We start from the raw sequence: 19,202 nt of genomic DNA, 5'->3' as shown, positions 1-19,202 counted from the left end.
CAGCCTGTCACAGTGACAGGCTCTCCCTTCATCTCCTACTAAAGCTGAGGCACTGAGGGAGCAAGTGCAGGCTCTGGGAAGGCCTTGGCACTCTATCAGAATGTATTATGTGGGACCTACATTAATCCCATTCCCCCACACCTGTATCTGCCAGATACCTGTGAAACTTTGTCACAGCCCCCCCCAAAAAAGCACAGCAGAAAACATGAGGGTCTCTTCAGAAAAGTCACCTGGGAATCCCAGGTCCTGGCCCAAGTTCCAAGGCCATCTTTTACAGTTTACCCAGTGTGTAGCAAGATGTGGAGCATCTTGGAAGCAGGGACCTGAGGCCACAAAAGCCACTGCAAGCAAGTGCCAGCAATCACTAACATCTAATTCAGAAGACAGGAGCCACCACCCAGCCTCCCAAGCTAATGCTAAGCAAGCTGGTTCCAAGTAGGTCACCTACAGGGCAGTAGGAGGAGATGTTTTGAGCACTGTCAGATTGAGGAATGCCTTGTAACAAGGTTTCCCATTTCCTCAGGGAATCAGACTACTACAAAGAAAAAAAAAAGTGGTGGTGTCTGTGCCAGCAGCTTAAAAGACACTTCTAAACATAAGGGGATTCTTTAACTAAATATGCCTGGGGGGTGCTGGGGAGCCCACGTAATTTGTTCTGTCCTTAGTGGAACACCTGGTAATGTATAAACTCCTGAAACACATTTTTACTCCTCTTGACACACAGACTTTCAAGCTATGCTAGCATTTGGAGAATGACATGTTATAAGCATCTCATTATTTCCAATTATGGGGCCTTATTTATTTTCTAACTGTGCACTGAAGCTTGGGGGTGGTGGTGCAGTTTGTCACAATGCCATAGCTGGGTCATAAGTGCAGCAGAGGCCTTCAGGCACAGCAACAATATAAAACAGTAAGTAAGAATTTTTGGGTCAAAATTATTAGGGAAGAGAATGGTAGGGAAAAGCCTAAAAAACTTGCTTCTCTGTCACTTGAGCATTTCTGAGCTCTGAATCACTAGGTAATTCAGGAACACATTCAGGCTAAGAGTGCTCCGGAGCTTGCACAAGTCCACTGTTCCAGGTGCCCAACACTTACATTCCAAAACCAAGGGAGCAACTGCAGCCAGACCATGACCAAAGCTTTGCACAGGTCAGGACACCCAAGGCTCTCTGCTGGGTTAATCTTCTTTCTGCTTACACACACTTAGGTTGTCATTTACTGTTTTCAATAAACAGGAGAACATCTGAATATAAATAAACTCGCTTAGAAGCTAAATAATAAAGATTTAAAAATTCATTCAAGTACACTCTGCCCTCTTTAAATACCGTGTCTGTAGGACAGCAACACAGAAACAGGGTTATAGTGTCTTGCATTTCATAAAAGATCTGAGCAAGAGTCCAAGAAAAGAATACAGTTTTTATACTTAATCAGCAGTAATGAGAGAATATGAAGAACTGTCATGTGCTTATTAGGGGAAATTATCAGATATTCTTTTATATGATGAACTAACACACTGTGCTGATAATTCTGTAGTGCACACTAAATTACTATTAAAGGCCTTTCTGCTCCACCAAAATCTCATTTATAATCTCTATGGAAATACTCTTCCTGCAGTTATTTCATTTATGCTGCTTTTATCTAATTACTATAATATTGGTTCTGAATCGTATTTTCTTAATGTACCCTTATTCAATTATAAAGTTATTTTCAAGTACAGTTACTTTATAATGCCAAGTATATTGCTCTGCAGCCTTTGTCTTTCACCATACTATTTAACTGGCAATGTTTTCTGAAGGTTTTTCTTCATTCCAAAATGTCTTTTTTCCAAAAAGCACAATACATCTAATGACCTTTTTTCTCATCATTTTCAAGACAGAAATGAATAGCCCGATTAATGCAACCTTGCAATCATGCTTCTCTCTCCCTCCTTTGTTTTTTGTAGGCACTAATGTCAAGAGCTCAGCAGAAACCTCCTGGGGAACAGCAGCATTCTGGACTATACAATGTTCTGCTCCTGCCCCCACAGGTACCTAAATTTTCTCCCTTACAAATTCTTTCCTACCCATGTTTCTTTTCATCTTCCCTTTCTTCTGTGCTGCTTATTCATTTATTTTCATCTCCCGTTTTAATCTTCTCAGCCCTTCAAGTATGCTGTCTGTGCCCTCTAAAGGAGTTGTTCATACACAGCAGAGCCTGCAGTTTATTAAAATCTACAGGGCCTGTTCCTCAGGCTGAATTTTGCTGGCATCTGAGTGCCTTTGATTCACACTGGGAGTTCAGGGTACCCATGACTGAGTTCACTATAAACTTGTTATAATGTCATTAATGGCTCAAATGCCTTGAGAATATTTCAGGAGCTGAGCCTGGTGCCTGTGCAGAAAAAGAAATGCTTCCATCACACACTCACTACCGGCCTCTGGCTCTGGATGGGTGCTGCAGAACCAGAAAGAGCAGCTTGCCTGAAATGGCACAGCATGTGTCACAAAAAGAACAGGATCCTGGCAATGTCAGGGAAGGAATGGAACCCTGGCTCCCTGTGGCAGAACTGAAGTTCTGAGACTGAAGCAGGGGAGGGAAACTGTTCCTCAGAACCGGGGACAGCACATGATCCTACCCCGGATCACCAAAAGCATAATCCAGGAAAGGAGGTGGCGGTGTGCATTCCTTGTGTCCAGGGCCTCCCCCTGGGGCTCATGATGGCCAGGTTACAGTGCAGTTACAGCTTTTTGACTTCCATGCCTTTGCAAATACTGAGCACACAGATATAACCCTCTGCACTTTTCTTGAAGGGCACAAACACTTAATTCACCTTGCATTACTCTGGAAAAGACATTCACATCACAACTGGCAGGGTATGTGCCCTTGTTATCCTTCCTTCTTGTTCTGGCAGAGACCAGAACACACCGACTGGAGATGAAGAAGAACCCTTAATGTTACAAAACTGACCAAGTTACTCTGTGCTCTGGTGTGAGCCTTAGTCAGCCAGGAACTCAGATCCACTGTAACTGAACAGAGCGCTGTAAGCAAACCATGTGGGGTGTGACAAAGGCAGCAAATGCCAAGCAAATGTTGCCTTCAGCTAAGAGGATACAACAGTTTCCTCTAACATTGGTTCTGCCTTTCTCATGTAGCCCAGAAAATGAAATCTGTGCTCGAGTCTTCCCTGTCCACAAGAGGATTGATCCCTGTTCCAAGCTTTGGTGTGTGTGTTTTTTATTTGTAGGCTAGCACATCTGACTCTGAGTTACTGCACAATAAACCTACCTCTTCATCTGCATCTAAGTGGGGACCCTGTGCCATTTTTACAGCAGCATATTTAATAAGTAAAAAAATAAAACTTCATTAAAAATAAATGTCTTTCATGCTGGGAAGTCTTTGGTTTGAACGCCCATTTTCAAACATTATATGTGAAAATACTCAAGTACTGCAGTGGGTCACTTACTACAAATTTGATTTGAAGATCAGCCTACAAGTCTCATAAACAGTCTCATAAAGATGTAAGTATCATAATAACTTTCCATTTTCCAGTTGCAAGTATAAGATTAACTGTTCTGAAGCACCTAATGTATGACTAATGTTTATTTGTTTTACAAGAAGCTTTACAGCTGCAATGTTCCAAAAATGCTTAAATTCAATAAACAGCTATTATAATTCACTGAATGGTGGCATTTCCTCTATAAGAAAACATAACCTATCCATTCTAATTTTTCAGAATCAGTGAAAAAACTTTAAGGTATATTACCCCAAAGTGAGATTTAAACAGCACCTGCCTCTTTGACTCTATAAACAGTACATCCAGACTCTGGCATTCTAGGCTGATGAGGCAATACTCCATACAAATCATTTTGATGCATATTTTTACTTATGTTACCAGTGATGTTATTTGGCATGTCATGCCACGTTACAACTCATGAGGCAGAGGATTTAATGGGCATGATTGTCCCTCTGAGCAGATCTGAAATTGGTGTATATAAATTGCATCATTTTACTACTCTGTGACATCCCCTAGGTGTATCCATGTAAGTTCTCACCTGTCTTTTCCAGTCTCCCGTTTAAAAAGGTCATCAAATTGAAGCATCTTGTGGCGAGAAATCATATACACTTTTAACTGAGGCAGTATCTGGTTCATCAGCTGCAGGTTATTGTACACCAAGCCTTTGCCATCTCTCCTCATGTAGCTGCTCGGGCCCCAGAAGATGAACACAGCACCGTGGCTCATATTTAAGAGTTCGTTGCGATTGCGCAAAATCCTCTGAATGCTGGAGTGTGCAATGACCCGAAGACTCGTTTTGTTGCCGACATCTTTGCCATAACCCTGGGTGGGTGCATCGTTCATCCGTATGACGCACTCGCTCTCGTCAATCCTGTCACCTTGTCTGCTCCCCAGGAGGTGTCCCGAGCTGGTGACCAGCGCACAGCTCTTGCAGTGCATCTTTAACGGCTGCAGAGACAGAGACACTTCACAGTTAGCTGTAGACATCTTCCCTTTCACTGCATAGCTGTGGTTTACATGTTCATGGCATATTTTACAGCAAATACCTCAGAGCAATGTACATAAATCTCTCCTGGCAGTCTTCCCAAATAGCTGGGGACACATTACCTGTACATTTTTGGGGGGAATGTGGTATAAGTGTACAGCACTTAGAGTTCCTCTGTGGAGCTAAGCCCTTTGAGTAAATCCTCCTTTCCACTGCTGCCTCATAAAGAGAAATCACAACAGCTTCTCTACTCTTCCCAGCTACTTAGGACTGTACTTCTTGCACTTGCCATAACAGCTATAATTGGAGTATTTTTTATTCTTCCTCTTCCCTTTTTTTTCAGGAAATAATAAATCCTAAGGCCTCATAAGTTCATGTGTGAACAGCTTTTCAACCCTGGGGTCGGGACATTTTGCTATGGGAAGAGATTGATACCTTGGCCCAGTCCTTCCATGCTATTTGCAAATTGTGCCACAACCACTGCAGTGCTCTCGTACCTCCTTTATGGTTCAACAGTCAGAGCTGGTCAGTAATGTCTGTGTATATTTTACATGACAGTGAGTTAGTGCACTGAACCTTTGCTACCTTGTCAGGTCATGTTTAAAAGTTACACAGTAAAATGAAACGGGAGGTGCCTGTTCAGTGAGTGCTGACCTAATGGAAGCAGAAGAGTAAAACAAGCTTTCATGAAAATGAAAGTGCACGATAAATCATGTTACTGAAGTATGCCATCACCACAGGTATCAATTATAGAGGAGTATGTCACTATCTACTGCTCAGCATGAGAACTAAATGGAGCAAGGGTTAACGGAATCCCCAAAGTGCAACCTTCTAACAACAATACAATAAACTGTGAGGTAAATAAAGACTGTTTGAGGGTGTGCCTTGGTAGCCCTCCAGGAAATAGTATCTTGCAATTGGTGTGTATCTTAGTTTCTTTGAAAAACAACAAACAGCAACAAAGCAAACAAACAACAATGCCCACCCATGCCCCAAAAAAACACCAGCCCAACAAAAAAACCCACTACCAGAAAAACCCCAGGCACAGAGGCTGAACTGCACTTGCTTGATCATTCCGATCTACACATATACAGGAATCCAATGACTAAATCAGCCTGTAGTGAGGTACAGCTTAAAACTCTAAGGCTGAAAAGGACACATGATGTAGGTTTGACATAATCTCATGCCCCTGTTTGAAAATGCTTTGGCCCTGAGTACTTAATGTGAGTGTTTTACTACAGTAACTTAGTTTTAATTTTGAAGGTACTAAGTGGTTACAATTACAGTCTGAGATTCTTTCTATGAGACTAGCTAATGAATGCTTAATGCTTTTTAATTGCAGAAAAAAAACCAAACCAAAAATATACAATATGGACACCGATACAACCAGTAAACCTTGTATCTCCATCTCCCCCGATCAACAAAGTCCCTTTCACATCTATGAACTATAATCCAGAGCTAATGATATGGGTGAAAATGTGCCTTTGTGAGCCAAGGTTCCTAATGCAGTATTTACATGCATTTTCCTTTAAGCTTTCATCTGCCACTTTGATGAATTACCTAGTGAAAAGCTCTGAGGTGAGCTGGCTGCTCCACCACCATGCTTGGGAAGCAAGACGAGGTGCTAATGAGGTTAAAGGAAATGTAGTCAGCACCAATGTTAACTCACAGGTTTGAATATCCACATTGCAAGGCATTTTCACCTAAACAATCTCTGCTGGTTTCTGGCCTACTGAGCTACAACTTCCTTGTTTCTTTTAAAAAAGTGTGCCACAGAACCCATCAATTGTTAGGAAAAAAGGGCGGCCATCAGCAGAGCTGTGGAAAATTGGGGAGGGGGCTGAGGCTACATAATGAACATTAACACCCCCCAGAACATCTGTCCCAGATCTTGTTTGAAAAATGTTCCTTCTGGGAAGAAGTCTTTAGCCTGAAAGAGTCAGGTATTGTCTAGCCACTTCCTGAATGATGCATGGGGGCTGAGCCCTTGTAGCTGCTCTAGGCAAGTAATTTTCAGTTGCCTCACTCAGATTCTTTCAGCTGAAATCTACAAAACTTGCACCTAAAAATTGTCAGAGGAATTCACGGTGAACAGCCACAACATTCTCATACCAGCTGTTTATAATGCTCTGACAACAGTGAAAGCAAGGGGGGAAAAAAGCCATTGGCTGTAATACCATCTCACTGGGAGGCAGCAGTGGCACCAGAAATGTCATCTACTTAAGCAATAATAATGGAGGCAGAAGGCAGTTCTTTGGGATTGATGACCAGCTGGAAAAAGTTGATGGCCTGAGAATAACCAGGGGCCATTAAGCCAGAAGAACATTAACTCCACAGAAAACGCTGTTACAGTAATTATTACAGTGATATTTTGGAAAAAAAGCAAAGTGGAAAAAAAGCAAACCCCATGAAATATGAGTTATATTTCAGGAGCCTGGCTTCAAAAGGGATGGGGTGAGAGGTAGGCGAGTTTTATAGCATCTTTATTAATTACTTTGAAATGTAAGATATCATGCATGTAAAAGCTGCTGACATTGAATCGTACCCATTGTTAATAAGCAGCCACAGTTTGTGTGTACCTGAACTCCATGGACAGCACCTCTGTGATAGGGCAGAGCATGTGGCTACTGCTACAACACAGGTCAGGCACTTGGACAGTACATGAGCCAAGCACTGTCCAAAAAAATATCCCAAATCACCTCTCAGTTCCAGTCACCTCAAGACACATATGGAGAGAGGGAGAACAGAGGTTACAGTACAAGTTCACAGTGTGGAGCCCCAGAAGATGGCAAATCAGCTGGTGCTTTTCCAAGACAGATGGGCTATCCCAAGGGAATGAAGGCAGCAGGGGAACTTTGTCATGGGGCAAACCCCATAACAGCACCTTTGTGGCCATAACGAATAAGTGCAGCTTTGCACTGCTGCAAGTATTCCCACAGGCCAAACTGACTCCTGGCAGCTTCCACTTCCAGAGATCAGCCCAGAAGTGCTGCTGCTCTGTCACAAATGCCTGATTTAGTTAATGAAACAAAAAACAATGCCACAGGTTTTTTTGTATTTTCCAATTGAAGGCAATTTGCTCTGTTATTGACTTTAAAATCTATGTTGTTCAATGATTGAAAAATGTTATTTTCAGATACTTTAGTGCTCAAGTGCTCAAGAAGAATAAATATTCTCAGATAGAATTATTTTCTTCATGATGAAATCAAATGATCATTTTTTTTTACTTCTAGAAGCCTTTTGATTTTAAAGCCAAGATTTAAAAAAGAAGACAGCTCTCTCCAGTAAAATCACGAACACTGTGAAACACACTTGTTCTTATACTGAGTACTTAATGACCTACTTTCAAGGCCCCTGGGTTTAGATCACTCCATTATCAGTAGTGTAAAAATTTCTGTTCTATAAATAAAAGCCAGAGTGTTTTATCTTGGCAATGATGACCTGGCCACAACAACAATACCAAATCAAACCAAACAAGCAAACAACCATTCCAGAGCAGCCTTGCTTTCTCTTTTTGTTACAAAGCAGGTGATTTCATTGGATTTCATGTCCCCCCCCCCGGTGCCCATTGTGCCTGGCCTAAGGCACAACAGCTTGGGACACTCACTGTATGTCACCCCAGTATTTGCTTTTTATATTCCTTGTCTTGTGCACAGAACTTAGTCAACATTTCCTACATGATGCTAATGAACCCTGAGTTCACACCATGTTCAAAACAATTTGTTACTTATGGCTTGCTCTTTATTGCTGGGTCATTACCCACCAGCAACAATAAATAATTAAGGCTTTGCCAGTGAAACAATACTTTGTCCTGGCAGCTTCAATTTTTTTTTCCTTTCTTGTAGCTTTGAGCAGCTCTGAGGTTTCTCACAGGCTGATGGCTTGGAACCACTGCTCCACCATCCTGACTGCTCCTTCCCAGTGCTCCTCTCCCAGAGACTTGGAGGACAATCCCCCAGTCACAACTATATCCCAATTCTGCAGGAGTTCCAGCCATGCCCAGCCCATTGCTGGCACATCACGAACAGCTGAATGCTCCAGCTCTGGTGAGCCCCCATCATTCAGCACTGCCCCAAGTGTAAAGCTTCTCATGCCATTAGGTCCATCCCTCATGACAAGATACATGTATTGCTTCTATTGGTGTGCCTCCTTCCTTAGTATTTTCCCTAAAAGACTGAAAACTGTAAGGCCAAGTCTGCTTTTCTTTGAGAGATTCCCAACAACCACCTTAAAGTAAAATAGAAACCCTGAGGCTTCACATTTGCCAAGAAACTTGCGTTCTGTAAGCCAGTGCAGCAAGCTGTAGGGCTCAAGCTGTCTCATTAGTGAAGCACAGCTGTGCACTTCAGCAGTGATTTTCACAATGCAAGGACTCTGGGAGACATGATCCTGTGAAAATAATGCAGGTTCCCTGATTATTTTTGGTTTGTAATATACTGATGGAACAGTGCTTTCATAATACTATGACAGGAATAAAAAATGAAAAAAAAAACCTAACCACATACAAGCTGAAAGAGTTTGCTGTTTTTCAAGTCTCATCTATGAAGTGATGCTATCAAGCCAGTCTTCTCTGAACAGTAAGTCATTCAGATGGATACTGGAATATTGTAGGTAACACATAGGTGTATAAAAAGCTGGAGGAAAAAAACCAAACTGAAACACCTAAAGCATGAGAAGAGTTTTGAACTTCAACTTGCTGATGTAAATGCCATTTTAAAGTCTCTGGAAGTTTTGATTTTGTGGTGCCAAGTTCTGATCCAAGAGATTATTTTGCTTTGCCCATGACATTTTTACATATATGTTCATACAGGGAGTGTAGCTTAATGTCTACACTCTGCATGCCAGCTCAGACTTCCCCCTCAAGTTTCATAAATTTTGATTCTTTAAACCTTATGCCAGATAAGAGCATCTTATGCAGGTACAGAGAGCTGTCAAAGAGGGGGAAAAAATCCTCAGAGCAAATACATTTGTAATTATTTTTGAAGTACACTTTTGGTACATTAGAGAATTTACCATGAAAACAAACTGCATTGTCCACTGAACTAAAAGCATTGATTGCCTTGAAAACTATATCCTAGTGACTGATATCACACAAGTAAACAGAAAGGGTTAGAAGATACCACTTGCCCAACATTGTTAATCCTTATGCAAATCCAAATAACAAGCATTTGCAGCAAAATTTTGCAATTCAAAAAAGGTCTGGCAAGTCTGCTCATAAAGATAAATGCATGTCTGTTTAAAAAGATAAAAGATAAAACAAATGAATTTCTTATTACTTCTCTTTGTTTCTTGGGCTGTGGAGCTTGAATATGCAAATGTTGTGGAAGCATTAGCATCTTCATTTCCCATTGATTCTTCTGAGTTAGTAATATAACTGGACTCTGCCTTCAGATATTGGATAAGACAGTGACATAGCCAAACTCTAGCACATGCATTCCTTACACTAGTGATCACAGCACCTCATGTTTTATTCCTCCAAGGAATGGAATGTATTTTTTTTGCCATGATACCATACTGAGGGGCATCTGCAAAACCTGTAGGAAAAATACAATAATCCTATTTTCAAAAGGTCCTTAGACAGGTCTAATTAAATTCAGAACATGAGGCTATATGAAGAGGAAAAAAACCCAACAAATGCACTCCACAAGGCTTTCACTGGAACAATTTTCTTAGAAAAAGTGCCGTTAAGCACACTAGTCAGTGAAGAGTCTTTTGCTTGTGTGAAGTGTTTTCTGGCACATTAACTCGTTTTCAGGGGACTGCTGGCTAGTCAAAGCTTCCATTAGATTAATTAAAATATGGCTTCTCTCACTGGAAAGAAAAGGCATGAGTTTGGTTACAGGACATTGACCACCTATAGAAGCTGAGCCCTTTCTAGTTACAGAAAATACACGAGCAGGAGCAGCAGCACAGCAGATGAACAACAGGGTAGCTTTTGGTATATGGGGCACATTTCTCTTCTTATTTTAGAAGCATGATTACCAGGTGCTGATGTTTTCCCCTAAGCCACCTGAAGTGAATATAAGGTGCAACCTTGCAAATTGTCAGCACGTATAAAGCTAAGATTTAGAGAGTCGTTTCCATCCTGAATCCTATAAATGTGTCCCATGAGGAAGATTAGTATCAATCATAGGCTTATTGGAGAGGGAGATAGGATACAATGATAACCTGAAGCTATCAACTAGAGTAATGGTCTAAGAAGAAAAAGCAATCAGAGAAAGAAAAGAATATCCTCAGTGAAAGGCAGAACTGGAAAATCAGGCACAAATGTATCATGTTGATGAACATGAACTGTTATACAAGAGAGAGAGTCGTATGAACAATATATACAGGCTCTAAAGAAATGGTTATTGCCTAATGTTTATCTTAAAAGGAGTGCAAATAGACATCCATATTACACCAAACTGCTTTACTTTTGTTCTGCAGCTGAAGTACTTGCACTAAAATGAAATAAAGCCACAGGTATGGCGTCTTAACTATGCAAATGGTTATCACTGAAGTGTCACAAAACCAGAAATTATAATGATCTCCAGAAAAGGTATTGGACAGTTTGGATTTTTGCTTCAGAATGTTTTCACATCAACTTTTCTCCTTTGCTTTGGTATCTTTTGGCAGTTCTTTCCAGTTTAAATACTTCATGTAAGTAAGCCCTCAGATGCTCTCTCTGCACCTGTCATGGCCATGCAGGATTTTTTTTGAGCTTCAAGCTTCACAGGGTCCCTTTTTTTATCTAACCCAGCTTTAAAGCCAAGCATCACTGATCTTTAAGGTTTGTGCCTACATTTTCAAATTCAAGCACATTCTTTATTTCTGTGGCACTACCTGGCTCATCCAAACGCATCTAAACTCTCACTACAACTATTATCTCTACAAGGCAACAATGTGATGGGCATTGCAAGGACAAAGCAAGACTTTCCAATGGCATCCAGTTTTAACAGAACTGAATACAGCAGCAGAGTTCTAGCATGCAGAGCCCCTAGAATAGGCCATATGAAATGTAAGACCAAATCTCTAATTAGAAAGTTACTGATCCCACAGAGAATTTTTCTAAACTATATTTTGTCTTGTATTTCTCTATCTAGTTGAAGCAAAGTGAAAAAAAAAAATAACACTCCTTATTCCCTTGAAAGGTTTTTGTTAAAAATTTTGTTCAAATGTCTTTCCTTCAAAGTCTGCCAAAAATATTCAGCCTCATGGTGTTTTGTTTTTCATGTGGTAGCTCCATGTAATCTTCATCGGCTTATTTTATGTAACACAGGCTGTTCTATATCCTCTTACTTCTGTCCCTCTGACTTAACAGCACACCAGAAACTAGCGAACAAAATGAAAGAAAGCAGATTTAAACCCTCCCCCCCCCCGCCGCAAAGATACTGCATCTGAGTTTAAAATGTTTTTCTGAGGATGTATCAGATCCAATAATACACAAAGCTGTACCACCTCCACAGCAGAATCCCAAGGCAGCCTCCATAATCACTGGCACACTGACACCAAAGACAGATGCTGGAAACAGGTACTGGCAGCTGAAGTGGCCAAAACATCCATTTAACTTAATAGTGACAGGTTGCCAGAACTCACTACAAATCTCTCCCATGCACATACGTAGAAAAGAATAAGAGAGAGCGTTTTGTGCTAAAGTATTTGTATCTTTAGTTTTGGACAAAAACTAGGTGAAAAGAAAACATCTTGAAGACAGACATATAAACATCTGTATATCTGCAACTAGGTATCACTACACTGTTAACTGATTTTGGACAACAACTACATTTGAAAAATAAACATTTTCATTCAGGGATCAGCTCTTTCAGTTTTGGGGCTTTTTTTAAAAGGTCTCAAGCATTCAAAATATGTCTTTCCAATTGTTCACTATTACCACAGTCCTGGTCAGGAGACAAAAATAAACACATTTATCCAATCACGGTGTTTGTATTGAGTCTATTTGTCAGCATGCACGTTAATATGAAATTAAACACTTTGTAGATGGAAACATTTAGCACTGAAATGAACCTGCCAGTGAGGGTTAATCAGACAATCAAGTACAAGAGCTGGCACTCTGTCTGCCAGCGTGGCATTGCTTCTGCATAGAGGTGCTCTTCAGTTTACAGCAGAATGTCAAAGCTGTGTTCTGTGGGGGTGAAAAGGATGAGGTTAACTGGAATCTCTGGAGGAACCACTGAAAAAGGCTGGCTGGAGAGAAAGGAAGGTCTCTCCCAGAGGAAGGTGCCCTGAGCTGCAGGGCAATTGACAAGAGGGAGCCCTTAAAAAACTGCGCCGGGGAAGGGCTGATAGCAAGTCAGCTAATTACAGGGCAAGAGCAGGGGCTGACCTTGCTAGAAGTAAAGTCTATTTCCAGATCCGTGTATTTCACAGATATTTAGGACAGTGGCTTGTGGTTGTGGCACACTAATGCTTTTATTTATGCTTTACCATCAATAAATTTGAGTGAAGCATGATTCCCAGGCACTTGGCTAACAGCTGATCTGAAACTGGCAAAATTACATGACTTAAAATCACAGCTACCTGATGCATTTGGTCAAGGAATTTGAAGTGTAGGAAGGTGTGCCAGAAAGAATGCAAGAAGTTGGTTTAAGACAGATACTACAGAAATCAAGAAACAACAAATCACCTCTTAGGAAGCAGCAGCAGAAACAAAACCTTCCTGCAAGGAGGTGAAATGTGGAGTCCCAGAGTCACAGGGGATTTCTGAGTGCTTTATACACTTTATCTGCTTCTTATTTTACATTATTATTCCTAAATGGTACTCCTTGGATGTGAGGTGTGTGTCATTTGAATGCATTTTACCTGGCAGTGGCATTAAACGATTCCTGCTCTCACTTCTTCCTGGGTTGGGGGGTGGAGTGTATTTCACTGGATCACTCCCTGCATCCATTTCACAATCAGAACAGGAGGCAAAGAGAAGTCACAAGAAGGGAGGAACAAAAAAGAAAAGGTAGGTGGATACACAGCACTGCTGTCTTTAGTGACACTGAATGTACATAAAATTCAGCCCAAATTGCTATGGTAAGATGGGTGACAGTGGTGGTGGTGATAGAAGAATGAAAAGGAGAACACGGCAGCATGACCAAGAAGTTCTACACTGCAGATACTTTTTCAAAGCACCTCTCAGTCTTTCATTGTTTAAAATCACCATTACTGAATGCCTTGACATCTAACTGATAACCTGTCAGCAGGCAGTTTTTTGCTATAAATAATGTTTGATTTTCAGGGCTCTGTACCACACCTGGCTGCAGGATATTGTCGTCTTGTAAGGGAGAAACACTGGAGTGTCAACAGTTTTTTGTATGGGAATCTGCTGCCCACAGTCCCACTGCTCCCCACTCCTGGCACACCCTCGGAGCCCTGAGTCGTGCCCAACTTGCTGCGCACGCCCTGCGCAGGTGGAACACCCGAGCCCGCAGGCTGGAGCACCCTCAGCAGGGCTCTGTGCAGCGTCCCCGTGCTTTCACCATCACCTCCCACCCCACAGAACCCTCTGGAGACCACCTGCAGCCCCCTGGCTCTGAGGCTGATCTCGCCGGGCTGGCACACAGTGACAAACACATCTGCACAGGACAGGGCACGCCGGGGACAACCTGCCAGGAGATGGCACGAGAGCATAATCCTGGCTCAGTCACAGGCACGGGAGACCAGGAGTGTCCAGAGCGCTCGCGAGGGACAGCCATTGAGGACAGCTGGCAACCTGACATCCTAAAAACCAGTGTGGACAAAGTGGGAATTTCATCTCGGGGATGGCAGTGCCTGCACTGTCTCTGCCTATTTCCCAGATTTGCACATCTGAGGAGAAAAACAGGCATCCTCCCAGGAGAAAGCCCAGCTCCTGTCAGCACAGCACAGCCGGGAGGAGCCTCTGTCCTGGAAAACCACATTTGAAGAAACACAGCCAAACTCCACTGATGTGTCAGCACTTAATTACAGCTGGAGTGTGGTTCAAATCTTTCTCTTTCTGTCATGTGTTCTGCTTCCAGAAACACACACTCAGAAAAAAAAGCAACAGTGCAGGATTTCTACCGCTCAAAAATAATAATCACACGACAGCACTACAATTATAATTAAACAGAAATTAATTACATTTTAGAGAAGGGGACAGGTTCCGAAGGCTTAGCTGGTTTCCTTTTTAATTACTGTGTAATATTGTGAACACAGCAAAAATCTTCTTTTTAACATGCTAAATGTGCTGGGGGTTATGTTCGCTTTAACAGACAGCAAAGGATGCTACATTTGCATTTAATTAAAAAAATAAGTTATTAAAATAGTTTATTTTGGTTCAATGTATATTTATTTAGCATGTGGATGGTTTCACATCAGAAATAAGATTTTTTTTTTTCAATTAGTATTAAGCAGCAGACACCTGGGAGAGCAAATAAAAACAATGTATTTTCAAAGAAAGCTTGTTAATGCAGACGCATTTGGCCCTGTCACAACTAGATTATTTTTGAACATTCACTGTTTCCAAAGGAATCAATCTCTATCCCGAAAGCTAACCAGTATGTTACTTTTTTGACAGAAACAACATAACAGAACCCCAGAAAGTGGAACACATGCAGAAACTCCACACCAAGTGTGAGCTACCCTCCAGCCCAGAGTGATCCGAAGAAACAGCTCCTGTGGGTAGATGGTATCATCCCTTCCAGGTATGGAAGGGCATCGATGGCTATGGGAATGCAGGGTGGGTCTGCCAAACCTGGCAGAGCATTTGAGAGAAAGAAATTCTAATTTTCAGCTGATGCCATGAAGATTTTTTGCCTTTTCTTTTATACCCCTTTTATACCTTTTTACAACTTCTGTATTCCTAGTGCTTTTTGCCTACATTCTTGGACTTGTTTGTCAAGCTGAGAGACTAAACATTTCAGAAGCTTTGTAGCTAGGGATCAGTGTGCCTCAGACCCCAAGGTCCTCTCCAGAACACATTCTCTGTAAACTAAGATAGAACCAGCCAGGGAAAGGTTCCTTGGGGAGGGGGGCTCATTCAAGCCTCTCATTGGGGAATCTTTGGCGGATATGCTAATTAGTAAAACCTATAATGTTATACCAGATCTTTTAGGGGTGTGCATTGCAGTGGGCATTTCGGTGCACTTGACCTGGATGTGTGCACCTAAGGATCCTTAAAATAAATACCAAGGTAAAATCCCTTTCCCCTTCTAACCATGTTATACTCTTGATTTTAAGACCAGGAAAAGGCATCACAGCTCCTGAGCAGCCTTACACAGGAATCAGGCAAAGATTTTGGCAGATGCAGAAAAACAAATGTAGGCATCCAGTTCACTTGAAATTCAAATGAGGAAACAGCAAAGCTCATTTATGTGCTTTCAGGGTTAGTCAGCAGCTAAGCAAAGATTTTTTTAAACTGAAACTTTACATTTAGGTTTAGGAAAAGAGCTTTAACTGGGTTAAGTCCTGCTTTACACACCAAAGCTCTTCCTGGGATCTAACTCTGGGTTCCTGTATTAAATGAAAGTCTTAGGGAACCACTTCTTCGTACCCATATATCTGATTCATCACTCTTTGGAAGGCTACAATAAATCTGCCATGGAACCCTACTAATTGCTAGTAAATCACCAAAGTTGGAAGTGTCACAAGCATATCCAAAAAGAGTAAAAGTGAAAAGCTGAACATTCAAAGAGCTCTGGGATGAAATTGTGTCACTTTACAGATGAACCTGTAATCTATGTGAAAATAAATGATGTATAATGATTATTAAATTTGAAATCAAATCTTCACATGGGGACAATTCAATAAGGTTAGGTGATTATAGGACTATGCAGCAGCATCATTTATGGAGACAGAAATAGTCTCACGTCCCTCAGAGGCTACAAAAATTCTGCATTGTTTTATTCACCAATATCAGAGGGCATTCACTTTCATCGAACAGTCTGGGGGGGGGGTGGGGCTCATCTAGAAGGAAAAAAAAAAAAAATGGAAGGCATGAGCCCAAAAAATGACTGGCAATGATCCTAACTTATCATCCAAGCTACCATTTGCTCTGCCAATTGATGGGAAATGAAGTGTGATCAATTCTAGTGCACTGTACATTGTTCCCACTGACTGACCTGCCAGCTCTTTGATTGAATAATTAGCTAAGATATCAATATCTGCCATTTTGCACAATGCTCACAAGACAAAGCCCTGAAGTTTTCAGAAAATGGACAATCGCCATATTATCTGTAACTTTATACTTTCCTATGTATGACTAAGCCTTGATATTGCCAAAATATGGAATAGAAACGTAACAGTACATGAGAAGTATTAGAATCCAGGAGCATGAAATCTAGAGGTTGGTGCAACCCCTGAAGTAATTTTTAACCTTACAAATGAATAATAAGCCATATCAAAAAGGATTAGATCTGTGCTCCTCATTTACAATAGTTCACTGTAAGTAGCAACCCATTTTCCATTCTCACTACCAGGGGAAGCAGCGTTAACTCAGGTATTGGGTGGTGACTGACAGCAACGCTGACATTTTAATAGCAGCTACTGTTTAAGAGCACTTTCACCATCTTGTGATTCTTAAATAAAGATTTAATCTACTTTTGATGCAGCAGAGCTCTGCAGACCTGGCAATCCGCTGTTAGGGCACATGGAAAGGTGGGGGTTTCTTTAATCCCATCACCCAGTCCCACACCGGGTGTGTAACAAGCTGTTCCAAAGCCATAAATTAGGCTCGGCAAGGCACTGCCTGACATTATACTTTACATTACAGTCCCAAGCCTGAAGTGCTAGCAAACAGGGACACTGCATTTACTGTTCTATTTCAGACATAAATGGTGTTAACTGCAAAGACAAATCAGTTATTCAGTGCAAAAATGATACATGACTTGTAAATTGGGCCCTTTGTAAGTATTTTGGCATTTCTATGTTTAGTTCACACATGGATGTAATTCCCAAGTATCCAGATGTCATAGTGACATCTAAAGACACCACTTCTCCCCAGACCATTCTGTTGTGGCTTTGGGTATGCTCACCACTTTTCCCCCTAACTCTCATATCTCTTCCCCTCCAATATACCAATGAAGAGCAAAACCAGAAAGGGAAATGCACAAACTGAAAATGCAAATGCATCCTCTAAACTGAAGGAAAGGGCCAGTGGCTTACAAGGCAGAAATGGAGAAACCATGTGAAGGAGAAAATCACAGAATCACACAATCCATTAGGTTAGAAAAGATCTATCCTACTCCTAGTCCTGGATGACTAATTTCTTTCCATGCTATGTTGTAACCAATCCTAGCCTTTGCTACGTAAGAATAGCAAAGTTCTAATAAAGAGATCTGCTGCTTAGTGCTCACTTGAGTGTGCATAAACAGAAGACATTTCTGGTTTGACAGGTAGTGGCATCTCAAATAATCCAAAGAAAGCAGATTCATCTTTCCTTCTGGGCTGACAGCAGCTTAAGAGCATAATGCCATAACTTGGTATCAACAAAAGGCTTCTTCTGCACACTGTCCTAGGTCTTTATTTTTCAGTTGGCAGAAAATCTCACACCAGTGCCATCCTAGTGCTGGCAGTTTGTTTGACTGATCACCACCCTGAATTGCTTCAACAGTGTCTACCCATGAAGTACAGGCTATGTAAGTGCTGTGCAGGCAACTCTTACTGTGGAAATGTGAATTACAGACATATTTACTATTTGCTGATTAATATAGTCTGAGACAACCTGGTTCTGTGCATCGCATGTTGAAACAGCTCCCTTGTATGTTCTGAATGATGCCTTTTAACTCTATTTGAAGACCCATTATCCAACTTTATCTCACAATATTGTACAATGTGTTCAACCCTCCTGAATAAAAGACTGGAATGACCAACTCCAAGCCCATAGACAGACAAAATGCTGACAATCTTCATCAGAAATAACTGCATCCTTCCTGTGTTACTCATGGCAGCTGGTCAGCCTCTCTTCTTTTCATGAAAAAAACCAATAATCAACAACAGAACAAAATCCACCACAAAAAACTCACCAAATGAACCACTCCAACCCAAACCAAAAAAATCCAAACAAATTTATCTGTGTGTTCTTTACAGGGCTTAGCTCTGCTGAGTATTAATTAAGCACGTTGAGTATAACAGCAAAAAAATGCCTCCTTTCTCCCTACTAGCAAGAGTAGCAGCAGGGGGGATACAAAATATAAAATATTCTACTCTTTCCACATTAGCCCAAAGCACAAATAACTACCAGCATTCTCTTTGTTCTTCTCACCCAGAGCAAATCCTACATGAAGTTTGAGAAAGACAGATGTAACTTGAGCAAATTAGCTCCAGGAATCAAACAACTTATCCAAGAAGAGTTAGGATAGCTAGACTTTTCCATTTGTGGAAATGGTTAGTAGACACCAGTGATAATGATAACATGATGGACTGACAAGACTTTTTTTTTCTCCGAGACTGGAGAATTCTGATTCTGCTTGGTAATAAATGTAAATTATTTACAGTGTAAAGATTTGGTAGATACCATGCAGTCTGCTGCACATGGGTGTATGTAATCCTTTATACCATAATTGTGCACTATACGTGCATTGATAAAATTAACAGAACTGCAAGCAGAGTATTTCTATCTTGAAAAATATTTCCCATATTAACCATTCATCTTAATACCATGCCTTTTCTTATCTGATCGTTTTATTAAGTATTGATAGGGTTTTTCATTCAGCTAAAGCTCACTGAATGAAGGAAAATATGCAGTTCTTTAGCAGGTCAGGTCAAAGTGGATAAAGAAGC

The 19,202-nt window shown here is 41.1% G+C and overlaps 1 protein-coding gene across 1 annotated transcript in view; it reads right to left on the bottom strand.

Annotated features, from left to right (window-relative positions):
• The window catches only part of ST6GALNAC5 (ST6 N-acetylgalactosaminide alpha-2,6-sialyltransferase 5), a gene marked incomplete at its 5' end in the record, with an annotated part of 120,100 nt that overhangs the window by 10,381 nt on the left and 90,517 nt on the right, over positions 1-19,202 (bottom strand). The window contains one exon of the mRNA XM_008640880.2: positions 4,032-4,441. Within this exon, the coding sequence (XP_008639102.2) occupies positions 4,032-4,441 (410 nt within the window). The remainder of the gene's footprint in view (positions 1-4,031; positions 4,442-19,202) is intronic.

The sequence above is a fragment of the Corvus brachyrhynchos genome, unplaced genomic scaffold (genome assembly GCF_000691975.1).
Source record: "Corvus brachyrhynchos isolate BGI_N302 unplaced genomic scaffold, ASM69197v1 scaffold48, whole genome shotgun sequence".
NCBI classification, from domain to species: domain Eukaryota; kingdom Metazoa; phylum Chordata; class Aves; order Passeriformes; family Corvidae; genus Corvus; species Corvus brachyrhynchos.
The sequence above is the reverse complement of the archived record's forward strand: the minus strand, read 5'-3'. Positions and strand labels throughout refer to the sequence as shown.